Raw genomic sequence first — 27,114 nt, 5'->3', positions numbered from 1 at the left:
TCACTCTAGTTTCACCTGACAGCACCAAACGAGACTGCAGAGCCAGGTCAAATATGCCATTAAACTCAAGCAATTGTATTTTGTCTGTGGTAAAGACAGATTTTTCAAGTAATTTTGCAAGCAAAATATAGCTTAAGTGCATGATTGCACTAAGACTGCATCCCCACGTGGCCCCATAACAAGACACCACAAGACTTGTAAGTTTTATGCAGACAGAAAGAGCCCATTCTTAAACTGAAATGTTCAAACAACTTCCTGGATGGTTAACAAGACAGAGAAACACACCAGACAGTATATGGAAGAGAAGTGTACTCAGCCAGAAATTGGGGCACAATTCTACTAATTCAAAAATTAATTTTTTTTCAAAAAAAACTTTCTGTTTTTTAAGCAACACAGGCCCTGCTCTTTCTGCAGAGCCTGTGGTGCTTAAAAGCATCATCTTATCAAACTTCAAAATAAATAATTATGCAAAATTTCTTTTCTCTCAGTACTTGGTTTTTCTTCAATAAAATACTAAAAGCTTTTACTTGAAATAGAAGAAGAAGAAGAAAAAGGTCTCAGTCTTCCAGTATCTTGGTGTTAGTGTTGATTTATTTGCCAAAGAACCTTTCCCTCAGAGGAGGATGACTGGGATCTTCTTAATCACTTCCCATGCGTACTGACAAATTCTCTTTTTTACTTTTTTTTTTCCTCTACACAAAAGACATGAACTACATTTATTTTCATTACAAAATCTTGATAAAATCATATTGTATTTTGTTAATGACTAACCATTAGACTCAAAGGAGGGAAAAGCTACCTGATGCTCTGAGACTTGTTTTATTCTACGAATTTGTGTTGGTCTGTGACAGTGTTACGTCTTTGTATGACATCTGCATAAGGCTCCCTTTCCAAGGAAGAGCTGTAGATGTTTCCTTTCATTTGGTAATATTGATCCCATCCCATTTGTAGTAAACTTCATCCATATGTTGTCAGAGAGATGTGGGATGGTTGCTGTACTTCTCTGTGTATAATGGTAATAGGGTGAGAGCACTGAAGGCAGCATCATATCAGCTGCTACATTACTTATGGTTTATTTCCTAGGGAAGGGAAGAACAATTTAAATATAGGAGCTGTAACCTATTTACACATTCCATAGTCATTTTAACCTGTTATAAATCAGCTCAGCTACAGAAAGGGGCTGCTTGTCACACAGCCTCCCTGCCTTCTGCTTCTGCCAGCCCTAGTGTTCATCTGGTAAATCACATCAGGGAACAAATCCAGCAGAACACTGTTGGTTGGTTTTTTTTTTTTTTTTTTTCCCAAAGCTGAGTTTTCATTCAGATAAACTCTCTGCTTCCGCTCATTCATGGCTGAGCAAACAGCAGTGACCGGCATGAGGGAGGGAGGCAGCACAAACAGCCCATGGTGTAAGACAAAGTGGGACTCGCCCTTTTAGCAGCAGCAGCCATTTATCCTGCCTAAGTTCATCATGGACCTGTGGCACTAGCTAAGCGGTGCCAGTCACAATATGGGTTATCTTACTTTCCTGCATATTACTTTCTCAAGTCAATTAGTGGCCAATTCCAACTAAGCCAATGTAAACCTTTCTTAACGGTGGAATGAAAAAAAGATGTTTGGGTAATTTATACTGCTCATTCACACAGTGCATGCATACACAGAATTGCAAAGGCAACAACAGTAATGACTACATGATCCTATAGGAAATTCCTGACAGTAATAAGAGCCAGTCTGACCAGCCTCTGCTGAGAAAGTCCTGTGATGCTGTACAATCATTGAATTAAACTGTGTCAAAGTCTTACCTAGTCTTTAAAAAGAAAAAAACACTTGGGTAGATGTCAAAAGCCTTTGTGGCAAGCCAAGGAGCATAAAAAACCAAAACAACTCTCAGACTGGCTAGTATTAGGTCTTTCTCTCCACTATGCTCAAAATATAATGAGTTAAACACTCTCTGAGACATCCCAGTCTAGATTTCCCATGGTCTGCCCTTTCCTCAGAGAAGTGTAAGTCACCCTGACTGAGAGTTTTCCTTCACAGAAGCCTAGAATTCCAATATTTCAATAAATATTCATGGAGGCTCAATGTTCTTAGTTATTTTCCATAATATTCTGCATAGCTGATTTAACATTGCCTAGTGTGGTTAGAGATCTAGTGCTAACCCAAAGCTGGAATGTTGGAATCCAAAGATTTCTAGTCAGCAGATATTTTGGCTGCACTGACCAGAGCTGAGCAGACCCTGAACAGGTTTTCAAAGTGCTAACAGGAACATTCACATTTTCTTCATCCTTGCTTCTGGCTGCTCCAATGCTGCTTCCAGGCTTTAGGCATCTATTTATCCTGAAGCTTACAGAAACACAGAGTATCTACAGAGCAGTACAGTCAGAATGAAACACTAATACCTAAACCCAGCATGTATTATCCACACTTCAGCTCTCAGTGTAGTGGCTCACTTGCATTTTGGGAGAGGGCCAGAAGAAGCAGGCCACTGACCCACAGTTCCTGGCGTGAGCACAAGAGGAATTTTGGGCATCAATAAAGTAGCATCGTATTTTCCTATCACACTTAGCCACACAGGCTACCTGATCTGTTGTCAGAACTAACTGTGCTGAACACCCCTAATTAATGGTTACCCATCTCCTGTGTATGCAGGGCTTGATTGAAATGCTCAGGAGCAGCAGCACTTTGGTTGGCTCCACTCTTATCTTACTTGAAGCTGATAAAAGGAGTGCGTCTACCCTTACTGCCGCTACTCACAAATCCCTGGGCAGAAGCAATCACTCTCTGGCAGATTCTGTCAACCACAAACAGCAGCACTTTCCTGCAGCGTCACAGTGATCTCACCTCTGGTGCAGTCAGGCAACAGCAGCATCTCAGCAGCTTTCCCGGTCCCCATTCCTCTGCCTGCCTTGATGGTGAGGCTGCGGGGAGAAGGAAGAAACAAGGTATCAAAAGCAAGAAATGTTTAGACATTTACAGTTCTTCTAGGTTGTTGCTCCTGCAGTTGCAGGAATGGCTTCTGATCTTAAGCAAATAGCACAGGGTAGGAAAATTGATCAATATTTCTTCACTGGCAGCTGCATTTTGAATGTTATCACTAATATAGGGCAGGGAACAAAAAACTCTCTAGGAGAACTACATTGACACTGCATTTTAGTGAAAAAACATACTATGTGATGTTCCTCTATTTATGTATCTCTCTTTATGTTTTTTCTGTCTTCCATCTGTGGAATAAGGAAACAAGAATTTAAATAGTAAGTGAGAGCATTTATGTATCTGAATATTGTAACTTAAAGTGATACTACTGCTTAGACCTAGCTGAAAATAATATTTTTTTCCTAATGCACTAGCAAATAAACCCTAGAATAACTACAACTACAGCTCTTCTTTTAAAAATAAAAATACTAGCCCCATTATACAGTTAGAGAACCCCAAATGAAAACAAGAGTTGTTCAAATTGTGTTTTCTAAAAGTAAACATTTTCAAGTGCGGATAATACATACATGTTTTCTGAATACGTGCAAAAATGACATCTCTATTATTTGTGTGAAACATTTTATAGTCCTAATTCAGAACAGTATCTGTTGTTATGACAGTATTTAAAATATGATATGTTTTAAGCAAGCACCTAAAGTTTTACAAGTTTAGTTTAGAAGTCCTTGTCAATCACAGCAGGCTGGGGCAGGCAGCATAATGGTGAGAGTAATCTGTCTCTTCAAAGAGAAGATAAAGAGAAAGAAAGAGAAGACGGGAAAACCAAAATCCCTTCTTGAATTAACATGTTGTGATTTCATCATAACATGTTTTCTGTGAAACATTTTACCCACAAATATTAGGATAAAAGTTCTGGTGCTGATTTAGCTGAATTGCACACAATGTACATCACACACTCTCAATTCTAAAAGGCATGGTACTTCAATAAAAGTCTGGAACAAGAATATTGCTTCATCTAAATCTGTTTAAGTTAGCAACATAAAGCACACCATGAAACAAGATGCCATGAAACCAAAGGGTTAGCCTGTGTCTACAAGAAAATGGTTGAGCTTATAACAATTGGAGCCAATTGTTGCAGCAGCACAGGGAATGCCTGATCCCCTAAGACAGGTGTAGCCCTGCAGAGCACTCCCTGCAAGCATTCCCTGAGGAAAGAGCCATTTTAAATCTTCAGCAATGGTCTTCTGTCCTCTTGCTGAAGACCAGTGTACCCCCAGAAGACAGGAAAGAGCATGTGACCATAGAATGTGCTGGGGGTGGAAGGGACCCCCAAAGATCAGTGAGTTCCAACATCCATGTCATAGTTAGGGATATCTTCCACTAGACAAGTTTGCTAAGGGCATCATCCAGCCTATCCTTGAACACCCCCAGGGATAGGTAAGCCACAACTTCTCTGGGCAATCTGCACCAGGGCCTCCACACCCTCACAGTAAAGAATATCTTCCTAATAGCTAATCTAAACCTGCCCCTTTTCAGTTTAAAACCATTATCCTTTGTCCTGTCACTACCTCACCATATGAAAAGGTCCTCGCTCTCCTTTTTTCAAGTTCCCTTAAGGTACTGGAAGATCATAATGAGGGCTTTTCAGAGCCCTCTTCTCCAGGCAGAACTGCCCCAAATCTCTCCACCTCTCTTCATAGGAGAGGTGCTCAATCCCTCGGAACGCCTCGTGGCTTCCTCTGGAGCTACTCTAACAGGCTCACATCTCTCCTGTGCTGGGGACCCCAGAGCTGGATGCAGTGCTCCAGGTGGGGTCTCAGCAGGGCAGAGCAGAGGGGAAAAATCCCCTCCCTCAACCTGTAGTACACACATTTGATGCAGCCCAGGACGTTTTTGGCTTTCTGATATGCAAGCACTTGATGTTGTATCATATCCAGCTTTTATCTTCTAGAATACCCAACTCCACAAGTAAGCTCTCAGTAAGTTCTTCTCCCCATTTGTTCTCAGGTCTGGGATTGCCCCAGCTCACATGCAGCACCTTGCAGTTGGACTTGTTGAATTTCATGGGCCCAATTCTCAAGTTTCTCCAGGTCCCTTTGGATGGCATCCCATCCTTCTGTTGTGCCAACTGCACTGCTCAGATTTGTGTCATTTGCAAACTTGCTGAGATTGCACTCGATCCCACTGTCTGTGTCATTGAGGTAAACATTGCAGAGCAGTGTTCTCAAAACAGAGCCTGAGGACACCACTCATCACCAGCCTCCACCTCAACACAGAGGCATTGACCACAGCTCCCTGGCTACAGACAGCCAGCTCTTTATCCATTGAACTGTCCATCCATCAAATCCTGGTGTCTCCAATTTGGAGATAAAGAGCTTCTGAATATCTTGTAGCTCTTGATTGCAGTGTTCCAGTTGTATGACTTTCCCCAGTGTTTCCATGATAGCAATTATGGCACAGTTTTCTAATTTCACAATAGTTTCCAACTCCTCTTGCTTGTTACCCATGCAGTGTACAGCTTTGTAAGAGAACGTCTTAAAAACATTCTCCATCTGCTTTAGTGCCTCTTTAGTGCCAAGAGGGTTAACTTTCATTAGGACAGCCATCTTTGTAAATTAAGCCAGTCTTTGTACCAAATTTGATGAGAAGTTATTACAGCTTCCAAACCATTCATTCAGATGGAGCAAATCTGGCAAGTGACAGCCACAGGGACTTACAAACAAGGGATGATGTCTTTAGTCAGTGTAGCCATTTCTTCAGTGAGGTCTGACCCATACTTCTGAAGTGATCTTGGATTTAGCCAACGTGAAACTTGTACTACCTTGGTTTGCAGTGACACAGTGAAAACATCCCTCTTCTAATGCCCCTCCAAAACAAAACAAGTTGTATTGCTTCAGTTTCTTGCCACAACTTAAGCAAAGGCCATGTGCACTTGGTGGTACAAAATGTGGAAATGTGATGAGAAAAGCCTGCCGAGGGCTGTTTTTTTAGCACTGCCCAGCTGCAGGTCTTTCTGCTCATGACACTGAGCCATGGCAAAGCCATGTTAGTGGTCCTAGCCCATTTCAGTACACACAGTAAATTATATCCAGGTATCTGCTGCTACTGCATAAACTCAGAGTAGGAATACCCACTAATAGGCCTGATTTTACTAACAGTAAAAATTTTCAGAAATGTTTCAAACGGTTATTAACAGCTCTGGTGAGACAACAATCCTCCCTCAAGGACCTTATACTGCTTTTACCAGTATATTTAGTAGAAATCTCAAAAGCAGGTTTTGAGGATCTCTGCTGCAAAGCAGTACAATCTCATAAAGCAGATCCCTGGTGGAAAACCCTGGCAGAGCAAGGCATGTAGGTAGAGCTGAGGCTTTTTAACCTTCCTCATATATACCTACTCCCATTTATGATATACCTTTTGCAGTTCTGGTTAATGTTTGTTTGTCTGTTTGTTTGTTTGCTTGTCTGTTTGTTTGTTTTTCCTACGCACTATATGGTGGTACAAAGTTTTCTGTCTTGGGAAATACACTGGGCCTGAGATCTTCCAGCCTTGTGCTTTTGGCTGGGCTCATGGTCTCAAGTCTGCCCCCGGCAGTAGGTGTCCCCACCTTGCTCCACCCTCCAGCGGTGCGTGTAAATCGGGGGCTGGCCGGGGCGTCCCAGTCCCGAGGGATGTTCTCGGCCAGCTGGAGACTGAGCCTTACTGCGAGCTGGACAGCAGGAGGGGAATTTCGCCAGCCCCGCTCTCCCTGTCCGTCCGTGTCTGCGGTGCAGCAGCCTGAAGCAGAGGGCTCTGGACATCTTCCTTCTGCTCAGGCTCTCCCGGAGGACCTCACGGCTATTCCTGGCTGCAGGAAAATGTACTGGGGAAATCATGTTAGGTAAGTTTGCTTGAGATGTCGGGAACCCTCTCTAGCCAGGGATGCTCATTCCTTTTACAAGTTCACGCACCCACCATTCGTTTTGTGTCTTATTAGCACAAATTTACTTCTCGTCTGATCTTTTTTTTCTCTCTTTTTTTTTTATTTTTTTACAGAATTCTTTTCACTTTGACTCTGGTCTGGCAGGCTGTTCATTTAGAAAAAAGTAAGTGAACTTCATATTTATCCCCGCTACGCTGTGTTTCTCTTCTACATTTACAGTATGCATTTCTTCATCACAAACTACCTTTCCCTGATATATTTGCACTTCTTGTCTAGGCCCTGAAAAAGAAGAACGGAAAGAAGTTGTGAAAGGTCTCAATGCTACAGCACTAAAGCAGCAGCCCAAGAACGAAGGGACCTTTACAAATGCGCTCAGTGATATGAATCAGAGTTACGAAAGTAGAAAGCAACAGAGTTCCAGGTCTTTAGTGCCTTTCACTGGAATTACAGAGAGTAAGTAACATTATTTTTGTAAACAATGACATAAAATTACTTTCAAAAATTTTAATATAGTATTGCTTTAACTGTTGTCCTGGAAAATTTCAGCCTGTTGGTTTTCCGTGACAACCCATTTCAATTATACCCATGGCCACTTAATAAGAGGTGATAAAAATTTAAGGTAGAACTGAAGATCTCTCAATTGCAAAATTGTTCAGGAAAAACAAGGAAGCATACTAAGAATGAAGAAGTGCTTGGCACTTCGTGTTTACAAGAGGATCTGTAAAATTTTGTAACATTCTCTTCATTGTTTAGAATTCACGATATTTAATGGCCATAAAAATGTTAATTTTATAAAAAAGTTTTGAGCTACCTGAAAGCAACAGTACTAAAAGGAAAAAAAAAAAGTATTCTGTTTCCTCCCATATATAAAGTTTTAGATTGGTGCTCAACCCCAGGACTCTGAGAAAGGCTTAAGGAAGCATTTCCTCCACCTCAAAACCAAGTAACTTCCCAGTTTATATTCAAAAATAGGTGTCACTTCCCAATAAAAATGCCTCATTTCTTAGTGTGATTGAAACTTGCATCTGTCACAGTGAAATATTTCACTTGAACACATCCTGCTGCTACAGAATTTGCCAGGCGTTGCTTCTTCACCATCCTGTAATCCCTAGTAGCTTGTTTCTAATCCTTAACTAAACAAACTGGGTTTAGCTGAACAAACACTCTTAACAGGCATATAATTTTATTGTCTCTAAAGACAATAAAACTAGATATCCTTAAGAGAATTTGGGAACTGGAGAGACCTGAGAGAATAAGTGAGGAAAAGGTGAGGTTCAGAGCCCCTGAGATGCTTGTTAACCTCTGTAAATATTGTCTTGCAGGTAAAAAACTGAACAGACGCTGCTGCCAGAATGGAGGAACTTGTATCCTGGGGACCTTCTGTGCCTGCCTGAAGTACTTCACTGGCAGACACTGCGAATATGATGAGCGGCTAGGGTAAAAAAAAAAAAAAACAGTCCAAAATCAGAGGTGGTGCTCTGAAAGGTTGTTTTCTGTGCTGGGGTCAGGGATGTACCGAATGTCTCCCCTGTCGTTGACAGAAACTGCGGCAGCATTCCCCACGGCGTCTGGGTGCTGAAGGACTGCTGGCTGTGTCGGTGTGCCTATGGAACACTGCACTGTCTCTCGGAAATAAGGCAGAGTAACTGCGGTAAGAAATGGCACTAAATCAAACATTTTTCACTCCTTGGTGGCAGAATAGCCTTCTGCAGTGGTGGGGTACTTGGAGGATGCAGTATGTGCCCTAGTTTGACTTCTACAGTGGGTTGCTTTGCTTTCGAGAAGGAATTAGTGAGCCATTAAGAGGCACTGCTCTTTGACTATATAGTACAGGACAAACGACACTTTCAGATGTTCATAATTCTGTACAGTAAGAAACTTCCCACCGTTCTAATTGAAAATTACAGAGGTTAAACACTTATCTGTTCTGCAAAATCTGTACATCTATGACTTCCCACTTAACCAGGACAATTTGTACAACTAAACTAAATCCAAGCACAAAACATGTTTTTAAGGCAAAGAGAAAAAACAGTCGTGTATACTGGTGTGGAGGAAATAGAAACTGGGATTTCACTAGAGAATAAAGTTGTGTCTACTAAATACACAGAATCATCAATCATCATGCTTAAATGACTCAAAACTAATCTGAATATTTTTTTAAGATCTGTATCTCAATCTTCAGAATATTCTTGTATGAGTTTTAAGTCTGAACACACTCCTCACTAAAAAATGTGCAACCATTATTCTGATCAATGTAAAGTAGTGCCATCTTGTCTCCTAAAAAGCATTCTATCATTTTAAGTGAAGTCTTACTACATCAGCCTGTGAAATTCCCTGAATAAATGGTTGAATATTTTTGAAAACAGTCTATCAACTAGCATAAGGATTTAAATAATTGTTATACTGGTATTATTTTCCATGGAGAATTGACTGATCCAGACTGCTCTCAATACTCTTAAGATCACTAATAAGGATTTAATAATATTTTCTCTTCTGTGGCAAAATCAGTGCAAAATATTCTTGCCCTTTCCACCCATAATATCTCAATCCTATCTTGTGCTTTCCTTCGGTTGTGCCAAGATCACTCCTTGGCAGGGTAAGAAAACAACAGACCTAAAGGGTTTCAAGATTCATTTGCACCCCATGCAGTCTCTTGTTTCCTGACCAGATTCCTACCTGAGTATCAATGCCTTGAAGCTGTGACTTCTGAGTTGTAGCACCAACTCAGATGTAAATCAAAACATTAAAAAGGTGACATTCCTACCTTTGTAACCCTAGGCAGAAAAAAAAAATCCACCAGAACAGCTTTTTCCTCCGAGTCTTCTGTATTGAGCAGTTAAATGTATCACACAACATGCTCATTAAACTTTTTACATGCTTAGCATTGAATCAACCCTATTGCTCCTCATACTGGAGCAAAAGACATTATGGGTCACCCTATGCTCTGTAAAAGCAACCAACTGCTCGCTGCTCTTAAACTCAGGTTAAGAAAGGCAATTAAGGTCTCAGGAGAGAGAGAATCCTCTGAGCAGGGATTCCGTGGCTTTCACGTACAAGAGGGTATGGCTCCTCTGCTTTTGCTAAAAGCTAAGTCCCTTGTTAAAGGAAGGGTTAAAAGCCGACATTCAGGCTTGGGTGCTTACCTCTTGTGAAGTTCTTCCTCTTGCTTTTGCTTGGTATTTACTTTTGATTATTCTGAGATTATTGCCGGCAAGAGCTGATAAGTGCTATCAGTTGCTCCTCAAACGATCATTGATGGGACATCTATTTACATCTCTCCGCTGAGAATAGTCCCTTTGATTGGCTTTAACAGTTGATACCTTTAACTTAAGTACCTGTGAGATGTCAGAGGACTTTTCAAGTATGTTGAAAAACCTTATGTTTTCAAATTTACCTACTTACTCATTAGCCATTTTATTTTCTTGATTTTATTTCTTTTAAGAACTGACATCGGAAACAGAGGAAATTATCAGACTGTATTCTAATGGTTTAAGATTACAGCAAACAGTGATTTCAGTCACTTGCCTGCTCGCCATCCTCTGGAGTTCTGCTAGCTGGCAGCTGTGAAACTGGACAAGGGGAAATACTCAGGGTTGACGGAACCCTCACCATGAATTATACATTTCTTCTATGAGCTACAGAAGACTCTTCTACCTGCATGTTGGAGGCAGATTAAGATGTATTAGTTAATGCTGAAATACCTGGATTATTATAAATTCAGATTATATGAATATGAAGTATTTATTATTATATTATTATATTAATACTGCTATCAATGTCTGATTCTAACGATTCTTTATTTTCAAAAAACTGCTCTTCCAGTGGAAGCAACACTCCCAATATTCTATGCCTGAAATATTGTAAGTTATAGTAATTTCTTTTGTACACAGTACAACTCTTATAACAAATAAAACTTATTTCATTTCTGAAAACTTTTTGTTTAAGTTTGTTTAACTCTTTCTTTAAGAGTTTGTTTAACTCTTTATTTAAACTTGAAAATTCTTATCTACCATTTGTCATTATATTTTATCTTGTAAGAAAAGCACAGGGTAGAATGAGCAAACAGTAATTTGACGCCATAAGGAGGGGTTTAAGAGTAGATATCTTTCAAGCTCTAAGATAAAGAATCGTAAAAGTTATGTAGTCTTTCTTCTTCCTCTTTCTTCTTCTTTCTTATTTTTTACAGCAAAATTGTATATATGCATAATCTGCCTGGCAGGAATCGTATGTCTATGAAGAACACCTAAGGGATGGTTATTTGTCTTTTGGGGATTTACTTTATACCCTAGAAATATGAATGTCTCCTTTTTTAAAGTGACAGCAAAGGGCAACTTTGTTTAACTTTTTCTACAGCAATAACCAATTATATATTGATTTATATATAATTTAATACTTAGTATATCTAGGTTGTAAAATACAAAATGTTTGTAAGTGCATTTTAATGCAAGTTTATAAAGCAGAAACAGGTTTGTTTTGAAAAAAAACAAGCAAAGATAAACCTAAAATGTATCTTCATCCTTTTGGAGTGGAACTACCATATTGAAACAATTAGATTCATAATGTTATTGACTAAAAAGACATTACTGATAAAGAAAATTCTTAATGTCTTTTAAAAATTCAATATACTTAATCCTTAAAATTTTAATCCCTTCTTATTTATTTGGTGCTGCAAATCGAGACAATCCAGTTCTTAAGGAGAAAAGGATGCAATACCAAGAAATTGCACAATGTAGTGCCTGCCTTTAAATATATGACTACTCAGAACCAGACTTTTATAGAGAGTCATTGTGTAAAAACATATTAATGTTCAATACTGCAAGTATTCAGACTACTCCTTCCCAACTCCAGACTTGTGCTGAGAGACAAGGCTTCTCACACTTCACATAAGATACACTAACTAGAAATGGTCCTTTTGCCATTATTTCACACAAATTGGTCTGTACCCATCAGCCCGTGTTTCCACAGACCATCTTAGGATATAAATATATATCAAAGAGAACAGCTGGAGGAAAATATCTTTATTTTACAGAGGCTGAAATTTCAGGAATGCCATTGTGAAATCATCTTGGTTTGCCATATCATTCAGGTATGCCATAAAGCATACCTGAGAAGTCTGTAAGCAATACAGCTTGTAAAGTCTTCAAATAGTCTTTAATTTTTAAAGGAAAATACATAGCACAGTAAAAATACCTCTGAAGTAATATTTATTTTTTATCCCTGTAGAAAATATACAGAGCCATTAAAGATTGCAATTAACAAAAGAAAAAGTGTTTTAATACAGGTTTTGCAACAGAACAGCTATTTCTGTTTCAATAACACCCACAGCAGATTTAATCATGAAAAGCTGAACTGGAATAACTCTGTATGTAGATGAACCTATGTGCCTGCAAAAGTCACCCCGATGAGGCTATTCATTATTGGGTTGGTCTGATTTGCAGAATTAGACAAACTGAAATGTCTAGCAAAAAAAGTATTTTTCTGCCATACCAAAATATTAGTGCAAGGCATCAGATTAGATGCACGGTCCTGTTTCTACAGTCTCAAAGCATTTCATGGGGAACTTAGATGCATAAGTAGTTTTAATCATGTCAGTGCAATTTATACTGACTCTGAATGCCAGAATTTGAAAATTTTCTCTGGATGAAAAATCAGTTTTTGTTTGTTTGATTTTAAGATAACAGTTCCCTTTCTCTCTATCTTATCCCATTGCATTCTGTTACTGGAAAATCTGAAAATTCTGCTTCCGGATGGTTTCATATCAACCATACTATGGCAAAACTACTACCTCAGTGTCAGTTGTGGATGATATTCATCTTGTCTTTTTGTCAGAGCTCTGGAATTGGTGAGGTGTAGGTAGAAGTTCAGTCTGTGTTACTCACATACTTCTGAAGCAGAGGCAGCCACAGGAGTCAAATTAGAAGAAAAACCTATCTCCTTAAGTTAAAGTAAAAGAAGAAGAGTGGAAAATGAAAAAGCATGCAGAAGCTGCTCCATGCATTGTCTCATTTGCAAATAAAAATGTAACTTAGAGGGAGGAAAACAGAAAGCACTGAGGAACAAAGGAAAGCATACCGTCACAATCTTTGCTTAGGTTAAAACTGTCTCCGCTTTTATCAGTCCCCAGCTGTCTGCAAGAGCAGATAAAAGAAAGCATTATTTTCCTCCCCTGTTACCATCTAGGCCTGGCCTCCCTTCTAACAGTGCAATTACAGGCACTTTGCTAAGGTTTGTTTATAGCAAACAGCAGTGCTTACTCTTCAGCTCCATGCTAACTCGCAGACCACTACTCTGTCAAACATGGCACATCCCAGCAAAGCAGGCATCTGTCGCGGCAAGTTCATGCATGTGCCTTCTCTATATGCAGCCCTACTTGGGCAGCAGGAAGGCCCTCAAAGAGAAGTATTTATCGGATCATCCACAGGGCCCCAAGAGCCCAAGATCTTTTCCTCCTTGCAGCTGACTCCAGAACTAAAACAAATGGTGCTGCCTGCAGCTGGTCTCAGTGGCTTCGCCTTTGCAATTGCTCCAGCCTCCATCACTCCTAGGGGCATGCCACAGCTGATAAGAGCCCAAACTGAGTAAGAATGTGGTGGAGAGACTGCCTTCTCTGCAGCCAAGAGCCCGGGAGCTGGAGCTCTGCTGCTAGGCACAGACCTACAGGGGATGCTGCCATCTGCCCTTAACACGGTGCCCATTTGAAGGAAGGGATTTGTTTTGCATAAGGCCATGTAGTGCACCAAGGTGCACGCTCAAACCTGTAAAACCTAACTTCCAGGTACCAGATACTGAGGAAGTGTCACTTATGTGTCTCTCTGAGCATCTGATGGTTATCTCTTGAGATGACTTTATGCCCATCAAGGAGATATGGGTTTCAGTTGCCCCTGAGAAGTGCTAATGGTACCTATAGGTGCCAATAGCCTTCTCTCACCTAAACAGAAGCCAGCCAAAACAGAATTAGAAGCAATTTCCCACACTTGTTTATCCAGAGTTATTTGGGGGTCCTTTTTGTTTTTAATCGGCATATTTGAGATTGCTAAGGTTATATTTTGCTATTCATCTTTAATTAACTCTCATAGTGTCAGGCCATTACACCCACAAATTTCATACAGCTGAGCAAATATACAACAACTTTATATTTTGTGTTCCATCAGTTGGAAGGGTAATATAATACAGCAGGCTGGCTCACATGTTGAGTAACCCTGTGAATTAGAATCACATAATAATAGAATATTCTGAGCTGGAAGGTAGCCACAAAGATAATCAAGTCCAACTCTTGTATCTACACAGGAGAAGCTAAAAGTTAAAGCATATATTTAGGAGCATTTTCCAAAGTTATAGGTGTATATGTCATGGAGACCTATCTAACCCTGCAATCATCATCTGTAATTCACCGTCTGCCTCATCTTTTACAGCACAGTCATGTACAAGCAAGGGAGACTTAACGACAACACAGCAGCTGTATGCTTGCCCTCTGCAAAATTACCCAGCTTTGTGAGTACTCCTTGTGATTGCAAAGCACCTTCTTGGTCAGAGAAGATAATAAAACCTGCAATTCCCTCTGCATTTGGCTGATTGACCTTGCCCTTGGCTTATGCTGCTGTGAGGGTGACTTCTTGATAAGGTCGTGAAGCTGCCATATGTCACTGGAATAAAACCAGATGCCTTATGCATGTTGGGTCCAGCATTTGTCTTCAGGTACATGTGGTACAGAAATAGCCTGCATTAGCAGCTGTCTTCATCTGCTGCAACCCAACCACATCTTTACAAAACTACAATTTATAATCAAAATGAAGTGAGGCTTCAGTTCAGGTACTATTTGTTTGATAACATTTGGATGAAATGCTGGGAATGTACTATGAGGGCAGAAGCACTTGTAAAGTCTCAAAAGAAAACAGCCAGAAAGGCACCGGCATTACAGTTAAAGAAAGCACACTGTCCAGCTGAGCCTCCAGCAGCTGGTCCCAAGGACTCAGATCTCTTTCTCTGACAGCTGAGACACCTCTCTGAGCTTCACACTTTGTCTGGGGCATGGCTTGTCACCTTTCACTGGCTTTCTGGGAGCAGAAATAGACATTCAACCTGTGAGGCTCCAAATCAAAGAACTGGGTCTGGCAGGACTATGACAGTAATTTTCAACCCATCCTCACAGAGTTTTCTGTCACTGGACAGCAAACAGTGCTGATCATTAAATTCCTTTGTAGGCATGGCACATAACATCCTGCACCTCTTACCAGCAATGTGTCTTTCTGCCTGTTCTCCACAATGCAATGTTTGTATCTTCCCAATAAACAGAAAGATTCCTGTGATCCATCCTACTTATAAATCATTACAAAGTGTTATAAACAAGAATAAATCTCATGTATGTATATATATGAGAAAGAAACAAAGGAACAAAGAAACCTTTTTCTCACCAAAGAAACAAATAGCTCTATCTCCTGTGCTGACATAAAAGCTCTTGTCAAATTCTGGGAAGTTTTGTGGGGAAAATTGTGTTACATGTTTTTTAATCACAAAGATTAAGTCCTTTCAAAAATATGAAAAGGAGTACCAGGAAAAAAAATTAATTAAAGATAAAGAAGTGGTACAATGCTGAAAAGACACTATTTGCAAAAGCATCCTTATGCACCACAAGCACAGAGTCAGGATCAAAAATAAAAATTGGCATCAAAGAACCTTCCCACCTGACTCTGTACATGAATTCTTTTAAGGAGTGTTTATTGGACTAAAACCTTTTTAAAAAAAACCCAAAATATTATCAGACTTGTCAAATCCTATGCTTACATGTCAGTGTTGTTTTTTCAATCCCCACATTATGTTTCCTCACCTCGAATTTGTTTAATATAGCACCAGTACTGAAGATATTTCTAGCACAAAAAGGAAATCTCCTAGAAAACAATGTGCCAGTACACCTAATTAGCTTTGAAGGTGTGTTATGGAGGCCATGTGATGTTAAAATGGGTCGAGCTCGATTTTCCTCTCTGTTAGGCTGGTGTTGGTTTGCTAAATCATGTCAATAATATTTATGATGCATTTTGGTAACAGAGACAGAAATTTCTTATTACTTTTAACATCAGTCCTTAGTGGAAATAGTACTGCAGCATGCTCTTAGCTCTGTGTCTCTGCCTTCCACTCTTCTTCACAGAGGCTATACCCCAGCACCCTCTGTGTGGACACTCTCTGTGTGGAAAAAGACTTGTGCAGATGTGCTGTGCTGTACGTCTCCAGCAGTGCAATAACCTGAAACAAAAGCCAATTAAGTTCATTCTTATGCTTGTTCTTCTTTTATCTGAGCACACATGATATGCTTATCACTAGCTATGCTAACCAAAAACAACTGCAAAAGTTCAACAGTGCTAAAATATATGGAGGCCAAACTCCAGTCCAACAACTCAGGGAATCACAGAAGAGGAAATCACCCATGCAGGTAAAACGAAGTAGCAAACATGAATTCAAGGAGCCAAGTATATATACCCAATGTTGCAACTTTCTAGTAGTTTGAGTAGACAACAGGACCACAGAGGCATGTGTCCACCGTCCTCTTTGTTGTTTTATCATCCACAGTCAGACAGGTCCGTTCACTTCTCCATCCGAAATGTTCTTTTCTCATTCTATTGCCTTAATTCCCAGATCTTTGCTGACAGAGGGATGCAACAGAGACAGGCAGCAAAAGTGAAGGGGGGGGGCACAGTTAGACAAGCCAAAACTGGTTATGTAACCATTGCTTTACTGTTAACAGCCTAATTAGAAAGATTGTCAGTCTTAGCTTCAAAAGGACATCAACATGCAGAGACAATGTGAAAACTAAATGCCAGTGGGCAAAAAATCTGCTCCTGAGTTTCCATTATAGTATCTAGGAAGTACAAAATCCCATGGGAACAAGAGAAAAAGATCATTATTTACTTGGCAATAGTGACACCATTAACAGAATATTACATAGCATTTTGTCATCTTTTCTTTGTAAATGATACTGAAATGTGTAGAAGTTTCAGGAAAAAAATAGACATGTATGATTTAACATACAAAAATAGACACTCCAGTGAAAGATGTAGCAAATTCAGTTAATTATGAAAGCAAGAATTATGAATAACTTGTTCTCCCAAAGGATCACATGGGAAGATACTGAAGCCCATAAGTTTATTAAAATGACAGAGCCATTTTTACTGTTTTACACAGAACTACTCCAATGCAGACAGTGTAGCTTTCACCAGGGACAAAAATGCCAGTGTTAACACCAGTGTTAAGAATTTAGATTCACTTAGTATTTGCAGAAAGGCTGTTTGTTAAAAGTCTATAAAGCAAATGAGCTGGCACTGTGGCATGAATGTTGGGGAGGGTGTGTACAGGCATACATGTCCAGCAAATGAGGGCAGTTCTGGAGCAGGCTTTGATGTCACGATCAATGGAGGTTGTACACGTGAAGAAAGAGAAATCCTTCAGAAAACAAAAGAATATGAGGCTTTATTAGGTAGCTGTGGGCTGATTAATTGTAAACACTAACATTAAAATCCATGTACATGAATTACGATCAGCACCATTGTGTTAAAACACAGCCATAGTATTTGCAGCATGTAGTCTCTAATGTGCCTACAAGCCCTGACCAAGATTGAGATTTTTCTGTGCTGGGCACTGTGCAAGTGCATAGGAAGAGTGAACCTGCCCTCAGCAACTGATGCACTGATTATTTTCTTACAGTTAACAGAGCACTTGCCACTGCAGTCTGGCTCCATATTCCAAGACAAAATCCTTAGTGTGCACACACCTACTTCAGTCATGTTTCATGAGTCCTGTGAGTTTTACTGTTTATTTTCCATCTCCTCTGTACTGCTCCTCAATAACTACATCAGCATAAGCACCAGTCACCAGGAGATGGCATCATTAGAAGTTAACAACACGGACTTTTAAACTTTGCAGGGAGATACAAGTCTGAGACTGAATATAGCACTAATGACTGGTTTCCTGAGCCTCACAGTACTGATAAAAACTAACATTCTCAAAGCAAACCATAACGAGTATTCGAATGCAAGGTGTGGATTTCTCAAATGTAATTTTCAAAAGATGAAGCTGCTATTATCTGCTGCTTTGGCTACTAACCATGTATCTCTCTGTATGAACTAAGGCTGAGCACATTGTCAACACATAGCGAAGACTGTTCTTACTATGGAGTCCATGAGAGACAGCTTTTCCTCAGCAATTAAGAAAAAGAAAAATCTTGGGCTGGTAAAAGTAGCATACAATTATACAAATGTTTTCACAGACAACATTTATAAAAGTTATGGGAAATAACATATAATTGTTTGAGTGGTTTTCGTATGATCATTCTACTCATGTTAAATCAAACTTGCAGAAGGTGAATAAGCTTGGTCTGACCTACTGCAGGGATGAGTAGTGATTCTTGTATCACTGTGCAAAGTCTTAGAGAAAGTGAAATAATTGCCTTTAATCTTACTGTTCTATCAAAGAGACTAAGGAACTCACTTGCTGGGTTAAGTGTGTCAGAAAGACAAATTATACCAGTCCTGTGTGCATGGATTCTGAGGTGTTGAATACTAATTTTAAAGGAATTTTATCAGATAGCCAGATGAAAAGAAGTAACAGGGACTTGTTACTTTTCAAGAGTATATGCTTTCCCTGGCTGCTGGCAATTAAAGTTTGACAGCTTTTCAAGATAAACATATAAAATAGGCTTGAAAATATTTGTTTGTAAAATATTCTGGTCTTAGGATATTTTATAGAGTGGAGGTAGGCAAAAAAACTATTGCATTTTGATAACATCATTTGGAGACACCATAAATAAGTACATGATGATAGCTTAATTAAAGTACTTCACAGAACTCAGTCTTATAGATTGATGATAAAGAGGAAAATGTGTCAGTGTGTGAAATAACATTCCCAAGAGATAAATTAGTTATCTGTGGCATTTATTGTTTTTCCTTAACATTCTCATGCACTGACCTTGATATTCTGCCTTTGTAATTATCTTAGATATAAAAAATATTTCTTTAATAATTCAAAATATACTGAAACAGGCACTGTCATATTGGCTGCCTGGTCTCTTTTACTGTATCTTTCTGCTCCTGAATACTGATGAGAATTGCTGCTAGGCAAACTGAAGGGTTGCTTTAACCTTATAAAAAGCTATGAGTAAATAGCTCTGCCTGTGAAAACACTTTCAGGAACTAAGAATAAAATAGACTAGTATGTCAGTTATGCCAGTGTATCTCAAATCACAGAATTATTAAGGTGAGGAAAAACAATATGAAGCTCTGGGGGGTGCTGAACTTTCTTTTAGTGAGTTGATGAAAGGCCTGTGCTGGCTGTCCATTTTCCAGCTTCATGCAATATCTTTGACGGTCCAGCTAGGCTAACACCATACCTATACACCCACTTAAAAGCAGCACAAAAACCTTCAGGTTTTTATCTGCTCTTCCAAGAATCTTTTTGGTATAAAATATGTAGTGAGACTGTATTATACCAATATACATATTGGTATAATAAAGTCTCACTACATATTTGTTCTCTCCTTGCTACAGCGCTACCCATTCATTTCCAAACAGCATAGTCAACTCATCTTCAATTTCGATATGGGAAAGTGTTTCCTGCCCAAAATGCTTCTAGCTGTCACATGGAGCTGACATGCTCACAGAACTGTGAAGGATCCTCTCCCACAGAGCCTGCCCTCTCCTACAAATTTGGATTATGCTCAAAAGATCCAAAATCTGATTTCTACTCCTTCTAAGAAGTCACCAAGAAGACCCAAGAGAGCTGAGCTTCAGGAACAGCCTGAAGTAGGCAAAGATCAGCTCTAAGAGCCAAAGAGCCAGCTCTAAGAATTGATCAAAAAAGGAATTTGAGTAACTCTTCTTTTAAGGTCACATTTAGGAAAGAAGAAGTGCAGGAGCAGTAATATACTTCTAAGCCTGGTAAATGCTACTACTCATCCTTAATCTAACCAACAGAAATTTAAAATAACAGAAAGAAATTTTCCAGTTATGGCTGAAAATTGCTACAGATTATTTTATAGATTGTGGGTAGGATGGATTCATTTTGGTTGAAAGGTCTATGCTCCCACACAGACTGACTTGCAGGACATTTCTTTGGTCCCCTTTTTATTCTCCACCAGCATTTATGTTTCAGGAAGGAATAACAACCCAGAATATACACCTAATATGTTTTTTAACCATTTTTGAGTAACCTGGTTGAAAAAATCACCCCAAATTTCTCTTTGCATAAGTGGTTGTGTTGACCACGAGCGTGGAAATTCATTCCAAAGATAAATCTCCAAAGGAGAGGCCAGTTTCTTCACATGTACCTGGTACAAATAGTGTGTGGTGGAATTCTGAAGCACAACTATTTCTTGTTTAGTGAGGCCTACAAATACTGAGATATGTACAAAACATGTAGGAATATATTATGGGTACAGGGGTGAAGTTGCAGGGAGTAGGGCCTATGTTGCTTGAAGAAGGAGTCATTAACCTGCGTGTTAGGTTGCACATTTTTTTATTACCTCCTGTTTTTTCGCCTTGGTGCATGCAGTCACCCAGTGCAGCTAGTCAGAGGAGCTACTCAAGGACACAGGCAGCTCCTCACTGCCTGTTAGTAGGTAACTTCAGCCTCAGCTAATGGAGAAACCATGGCAGACAAGGAGGAAGTGGTCATATAAGAGTAGTCACTTTGCAGATGTGTAATAGGAGCTCATCGTTGTAAAGAGAAAGTGCTGCCTATCAAATTCCCCAAAAGGTTCAATGTCCTTGAAAATAAATGGTGAACTGTCTTAAAAACCTTTAAGTTTCAAAATAGTGGTGGGACTATTGAAAAACAGCTCCAAAGGATGAACATAAACAAGATCTGGTTTTGTGATGAGAATCACAGATGTCTCCCAACTGCCTACACAAGATCATGAGTATAAAGTCAAATGGGGGAGTAACAAGGGATTCCAGCTGCACTCTTGGCACTGGCAGCCTTCTTGTCAGGATCAGAGGAGCCATTGGTACTGATTTCACGGGGCTTACTTTATATTGAAGGAGGTTTCTATTTCAGACCTATTTCTTTTATAGGGTCATTGGTTTGTGTAGTTACCTTAACACCAGCACGTAAGAGGGATTTTTTGACTCTCTGCATCAACAGTCTCCTTGGTCCATATGGCTTTTCATTTTCAGAGCTGTTGAGCACTCGTGACCAATGTGTATTCTGATTGCTCATCCCAAGCTCCCAAGAAAATTTACACAACTTGTGGAACAATTTGGAAAAAGGGTAGATGCAACAGGAGACAACCCACCTAAGGACTTCTCAGAGATTTCCACACGTTCTTGTTTTCACCCTACTAGTTCAAAGCACTCAAGTTAATGCACTTCCACTAGGAATTTCTACAGTCATCCAACACTTTCATCCATGAAGCAGCTCTCTGACAAGAAAGTCAGTGACTGATTCAGATGCCTGAGTTCTACTTGAAAGACATGTACAGCACGTACAGCAAATGTACAGCATTAATGGTATTCACAGCCAGAAGGCAACTGATACATAATACAGTTAATAGGGTCAGGTTCTCTTATCCCATTAAAATAGGTGTTTTCACAGAAATTATTGATATGGTAAATTTTTATGTACATGTACATCATAATGGCTAGAAACTCCAAGCAGTTAGCCTATATGAAGGACTAGAGAGAGAGAAAGAAAGAAAAACCTACTTGCTTTGAGCATAAAGTAATACAGTAAACATATTTGCTGAGTGATGAAGCCCCATGGGTATTGTGTTGTCCTGATCAGAAGTGACAATGACACGAATGCTGACAAGAATAATCTTCCCTTCAAGACAAAAACTTTCTAAACACAGGTGGAAAGCAAAAAAGTATATTTCCTCCTGCTGTTTATAGGTCTTCTTTCGGACATTAAATAACCTTTAAATACTTAGACGTTTCTAATTTTGTTGGTTCATTTAATGAAGTTGTTAATTCTTCTGCAAACCTAGGAGAAGATTGTCCTTATCTTCTATTGTTAGATGGAGTCATACAATCTTAGAATACTTTGTGCTGGAAGAGATGTTCAAAGCCATCTAATCCTATGCCCCTGCTACAAGAACTGATACCTTTTACTAGATCAGGCTCTTTGAAGCCCTGTCCAGCATGACCTTGAATGTTTCCAGGGATAGATCATCTACCACGTACTTGGGCAATCTATTCCAGTATTTCACTAGCCTCATCATAAAAATATTCTTCCTGTATTTAGTTTAAATATACCGTGTTTCAGTTTGAAACCATTACCCCTTGTTCTTGCACAGCAGGTCCTACTAAAAAGGCATTGAGGTAGCCACGACCTTTCCCTTGTCCACTGATGTTGTCACTCCATCACTGGAGGCCACTGGGTCCGTCAGGAAGGACTTACCCTTGGTGAAGTCATGCTGGTTGTCTTGAATCATCTCCCCATTCTCCATGTGCCCAAGCACAGCTTCTAGGAGGATTTGTTACACGATCTTCCCAGACACAGAGGTGATGCTGACAGGTCAGTAGGTTCCAGGATCTTCCTTTCTATCAATTTTAAAGACCAGGTGCATTGTCTCCCTTCTTCCAGTTATCTGGAACTCCACCAGACTGCCATGACTTTTCAAACATCATGGAGAGTGTCTTGGTGGCTATATCAGCCAATTTCCTCAGGGGTTTTCTGGGATATATCATGTGAGGTCCCAAAAACTAATGTAAGTTCAGGTTCCTCATTTAAAAATTTTATCATCAGTACTTGTGTATACAACAGACAAGGAAAGAATTTTTTCTGTTCATGTTCAGAAAAATGTTTGTAGCTGATGCAACGTATGATTTCCTTTTTTTGTTTCATTTAAAGTTATTGCGGTCCTCTCTCAGTAACTATGAACAAAAGATTCAACTTCTGATACAAAATATTAGTCATTTAAATCCGTACTTAGGAAGTGGCCTAAATGGTCATAGCAGTCACACTTAAAACTATCATCTCTTGTAGTTTGCATTTGCCATATACATTAATGCAAAGGGAAATAAACAAAAACACCCCTCCATTTCTATGGGCATTCATCCCTCCTTAAAGTTGTATGTTTGATGACAAATCTGTGTCTCCAAGCTGGTTGACTAAAGAAACTTCTGCAGTGCTGGGCTTGCCAGAGTCTGCTACAGTGTAATCTGCCACGATTTAGGTTTTACTTAACATATACCTGGTGCCTTTGTAATCTTGCTAGCAATCTTGCTCGAGGAGGGCTGTATTAGCAAGAGACTTTTATAATAGCAGCTTCTGGCAGCTAATGGACGTTTTAGGTCTGTGTCTTAAAGAAACATGTTGGTGACAGACTGTCATATCCGAATTACATTGCATTGCTGGATTGAATGCAAGAACTAAACCAGATTTCTTTCCGGGAAGAACACAAAAGGCAGAATGGGCCCCCAGATCCCACATTCATGCTCAAATTCTAAGGCCAGCCAGAATAAAGTCTGGTCTGTTTTTTTAATGAGGATACAGTCTTAACTGGAGCCAAGAAGCAGCAAAAGACAGCCTGTTTATCATCTTGTTTAACTGACATGGTAAAGCCCTGAGTCACTGATCTCTGACACATTGGTAGAAGCAAAGTATGTACATGTGTGCTTGGTTCTAAGTAAAGTTTGAGTTAAAATTGGGATTCAGTTGGTGTGCACAGCAAGGGTACAGCAACACAATCCTTGAGGTGTTCACGAAAGAACTACAACCACAGATGAATCCATGACCATGAAAATCAGTTTTAAAAGCCTCTATCATCCTTCCCCTTAGCTTACCTTAGCTTACCTTACCTTCTTCCCAAGTAAAATAGTTCAAACTCATCCAAAGATGGTTTGAGCTTCCATAGAGAAACCGGTGAAGTAGCATTTGCCTCTATAAGAGGTACAGAGTGCTCAAATATTTAAGTTCTATGGGATATTAAAAGATTATAAAAAGTCATGCAATCAATACACTGCCCTAAGTTTCTATTTCCCTATCATCAAAGTATCGGACATCATCACATGGAAATTAATGCCAACAGCAAATTCCCTCTGAACCTTCATGAATTCGTTAGCAGTAAGTTTATTGTCTTCAACAGCTCCAGTTCAACCCATTCAACTATTTCTAACTGAAGCACCAAAAATTTGGCTGTATATGAACTATAATGCTATTTAAAAAAACCCTTAAGATGCTGTTTACTCCACTGAGATATTGTTTCTCTCTGCAATTTTTATGCCCCAACCCCAGCTCAAACAATATATGCACTGGAGCAGGATCTGCATTAGCAGATTATAACAGAGGATCAAAAATCTCTTTCCTGCACTCATTAAACTGATGCCTGAGGGTGTCTAGAACAATTTTTTTCCTAACTCACCTGTCATAATAAGATGGAAAATCATCCATGTCAAAATCGCAGGCAAATTCAACACATCATAGAAGCCTTTCTGGACAGGTCACCATAGAATTTCATTTGGACTGGAAGGTAGTGTCAAACACATAGAAATGCTAGGGCAGAGCAGGTGATGCTAGCAGCTTTTTCCTTTTTTGCAGTAAACTTCTCCCCTGCAGTGCACAGTCAGGCTAATTACACTTCCATAGGGAGCATCTGTGCATCTAGCAGCTCCAATGTCTAAATTTCAGCTTGATACAATTTAAACTGCTTGAAAACTTTACAATCCTGGAAAAAAGTAGAAGCTTGGAAAAGCTTCAGATAGGCAACTAATAAGAGCATTACAAAACACTACTAATGGATCTTACATATCTAATTTTTCTGATTGCACAAAGGCAATATCATGATTATAATAAACACTAAGCAGCTTCTGTAAATCTTTCAGGTGTCATGTAACTGGTGCCAATAAGAAGTTTCATTCAGCTAATAAAACATTAAGGCTCTTCATTCTGCCACTTTACTGGCCTTGAGATTATCCTGTAAGAGGTATTTATAAAGAAAACAATTGTGTGTCATAGGCATGAATGATGTGATGTGCACACCATTGAGAATGCACTCAGAGGAAAAATCCTGTTTAGATGAAAGATATTATTTTATTCCATGTGAAGTGGAATTCCAGCTCCTACTTAATCCTGATTTTTTAAATGTTATTTAAAAAAAGTCCCAACCACCCAATCCAAGGCTTTGCCCAAGAGAGGAAAAATGAGTTTGTAAACCTCAGTGAACTTAGGTGACCTTTTCAGTTATCCAGTCAGGAAAATTTTTAGTCCAACACTCAGTATCCTGCCCAGCAGGCAGAGCTAAAACCTTTTAAGCAGGAGTGTTTTCCCCAGATGTACTCTCAGAGATGCCAAGACAACATTGGTTCAAACCAACACGTGGGAGAGGGGGACATGGAAACATCGTGTCCCCAGCATGGTATTGGCTGCAGGGCAGTCCATCAATGATCATCCTGCCTGCTTTTTCACTCTGGACTACTAGAGCTCATAAAGGACTAGTGGGCGTCCTCCAAGGAAGATTTTAATAAAATTACACTGCAAGTGTTTACAGAAGCGTGAAAATCAGTTAACAATCAGCTATCTTGGGAAGGTACAGTGTTGGGTTTGTGTGGCCAGGTTTTAGTATCAGCAAGGGACACACGGGTATTTTATGAGAAATTCTGTATTCAGTAGAGCCAATCCCTGGCATCTTCAAAGACAAATGTGCCACTGGCCAAGTCTGGTTCAATTAGAAATGGTGATAACTCCTCTGGAATAACATATTTAATGGAAAAAGAAGTTGTTGTGCAGATGTAAGTGTGGCCAGAGAAGAGAACAGCCCTGTAGACACCAAGGTCAGTGCAGAAAGAGAGAGAGAAGCTGCTCCAAACATCAGAGCTGAGATTCCCCTGCAGCCCCTGGTGTAGCCCATGGTGAGGCAGCTGTGTCCCTGCAGCCCACATGGGGGTCCATGGGGATGCTGAGATCCACCTGCAGCCCATGAAGGAAGGAGACCTATGTCAGGGCAGGTGGGCGCCTGAGAGGAGGCTGTGAACCCTTGGGAGGCCCTTGCAGGCCCAGGCCCCTGGCAGACCTGTGGAGAGAGCAGCTCAGACTGGAGCAGGTTTTCTGGTGGGACCTGTGACTCTGTGGCCTGTCCTTGCAAGATTGCACTGTGTGATCCAGGCTGGAGCAGTCTGTGGAGGACAGTTTCCCATGGAAGGAACTCACATTGGAGAAGTTTGTGGAGAACTCTCTCCTGTGGTATGGGCGCCACTCCAGGGCAGGGGAAGGACTACTCTCCCTGAAGAGGGACACCAACGTGTGATTAACTGACTGTAACCCCCATTCCCCATCTCCTCATGCTGCTGGAGAGGAAGAAGTAGAGTTCATGAAGAAGGGAGGAGTAGGGAAAGGTGTTTTTAAGATTTACTTTACTTCTCATTATCCTGCTCTGATTTTGTGGGTAATGAATACAATTAATATCCCCTATTCGAGTTTGTTTTACCTGTGATGCTGTTTGGTGAGTGATCTCTGCCAGTCTTTATCTTAGCTCATGAACCTTCATTATATTTTGTCTCCCCTGTCGTTTTGTGAAGGAGAGTGATAAAGACGCTTTAATGGGTGTCTGGAATCCATACAGGGTCTAGCCACTACAGAAAGACACCTAAACTGATCAGACTCCTAATTTCCATCTAAATAATTGGCTCCATTCTAGAATTTGTGAAGTTTGAAGAGGGTTGCTAAAGTTTCTATGACCTGTGCTCCACCTGACCAATGAGGACATAGTCCAATAGTGACAGAAATCCCTCTTCACAACTTTCCAGCTGCCACTGCATCAATCCAGAACAAGGAGGATGTGATTACCAGGTGCACAGTGAATACCAAAGGAAGTTACCCCAAGAACACGGTACAGTATCTGCTTCAAAAACTTACTTCTCCTGATTTTTTTTCCTCTAGCATTAAAGAGAAAAGAAGCATGAGATGTTTTCTTAATCGGCAAGATTCTGTGAAATGTCTTTTCCTTTCACCTCCTCTCCTTTAACATCAGGTCTAAGAATACCCATAGAGTGAAGTGTCTTGGGTGACAAAATACAGACTAAATGTACCAGGATTACTTGTGTAAGAGTAAGAGCTGACTGCTACTTTTATTTCCAACTCTCCTACACATGAACATCAGCACACACTAAGACAGGATTTGATTCCTGCAGATAAGTAATATCTCAAACGCCAAAGGTCTACATTCCATCCATTATTTTGCAGATTCTTCTGTGATCTCTGCTAAGGACATTAAGGAGGTGCTTACAAGAACTTTTACATACGAGAGATGAGAGCTGTTATCCAAGAAGTTTCTGGTAAGCAGC

General features: G+C 39.9%; 1 protein-coding gene across 1 annotated transcript; it reads left to right on the top strand.

Annotated features, from left to right (window-relative positions):
* Nucleotides 1–6,704: 6,704 nt before the first annotated feature.
* On the top strand, nucleotides 6,705–10,420 carry LOC135460118 (cryptic protein-like). Its single transcript, XM_064736787.1, has 6 exons — nucleotides 6,705–6,811; nucleotides 6,967–7,016; nucleotides 7,130–7,306; nucleotides 8,176–8,290; nucleotides 8,395–8,504; nucleotides 10,296–10,420. The coding sequence occupies exons 1-6, from the start codon at nucleotides 6,789–6,791 to the stop codon at nucleotides 10,418–10,420; spliced, it is 600 nt and encodes a 199-aa protein (XP_064592857.1). The 5' UTR covers nucleotides 6,705–6,788.
* The last annotated feature ends 16,694 nt before the right edge of the window (nucleotides 10,421–27,114 follow it).

Source organism: Zonotrichia leucophrys, chromosome Z, assembly GCF_028769735.1.
Source record: "Zonotrichia leucophrys gambelii isolate GWCS_2022_RI chromosome Z, RI_Zleu_2.0, whole genome shotgun sequence".
Taxonomy (NCBI): Eukaryota; Metazoa; Chordata; class Aves; order Passeriformes; family Passerellidae; genus Zonotrichia; species Zonotrichia leucophrys.
The sequence above is the reverse complement of the archived record's forward strand: the minus strand, read 5'-3'. Positions and strand labels throughout refer to the sequence as shown.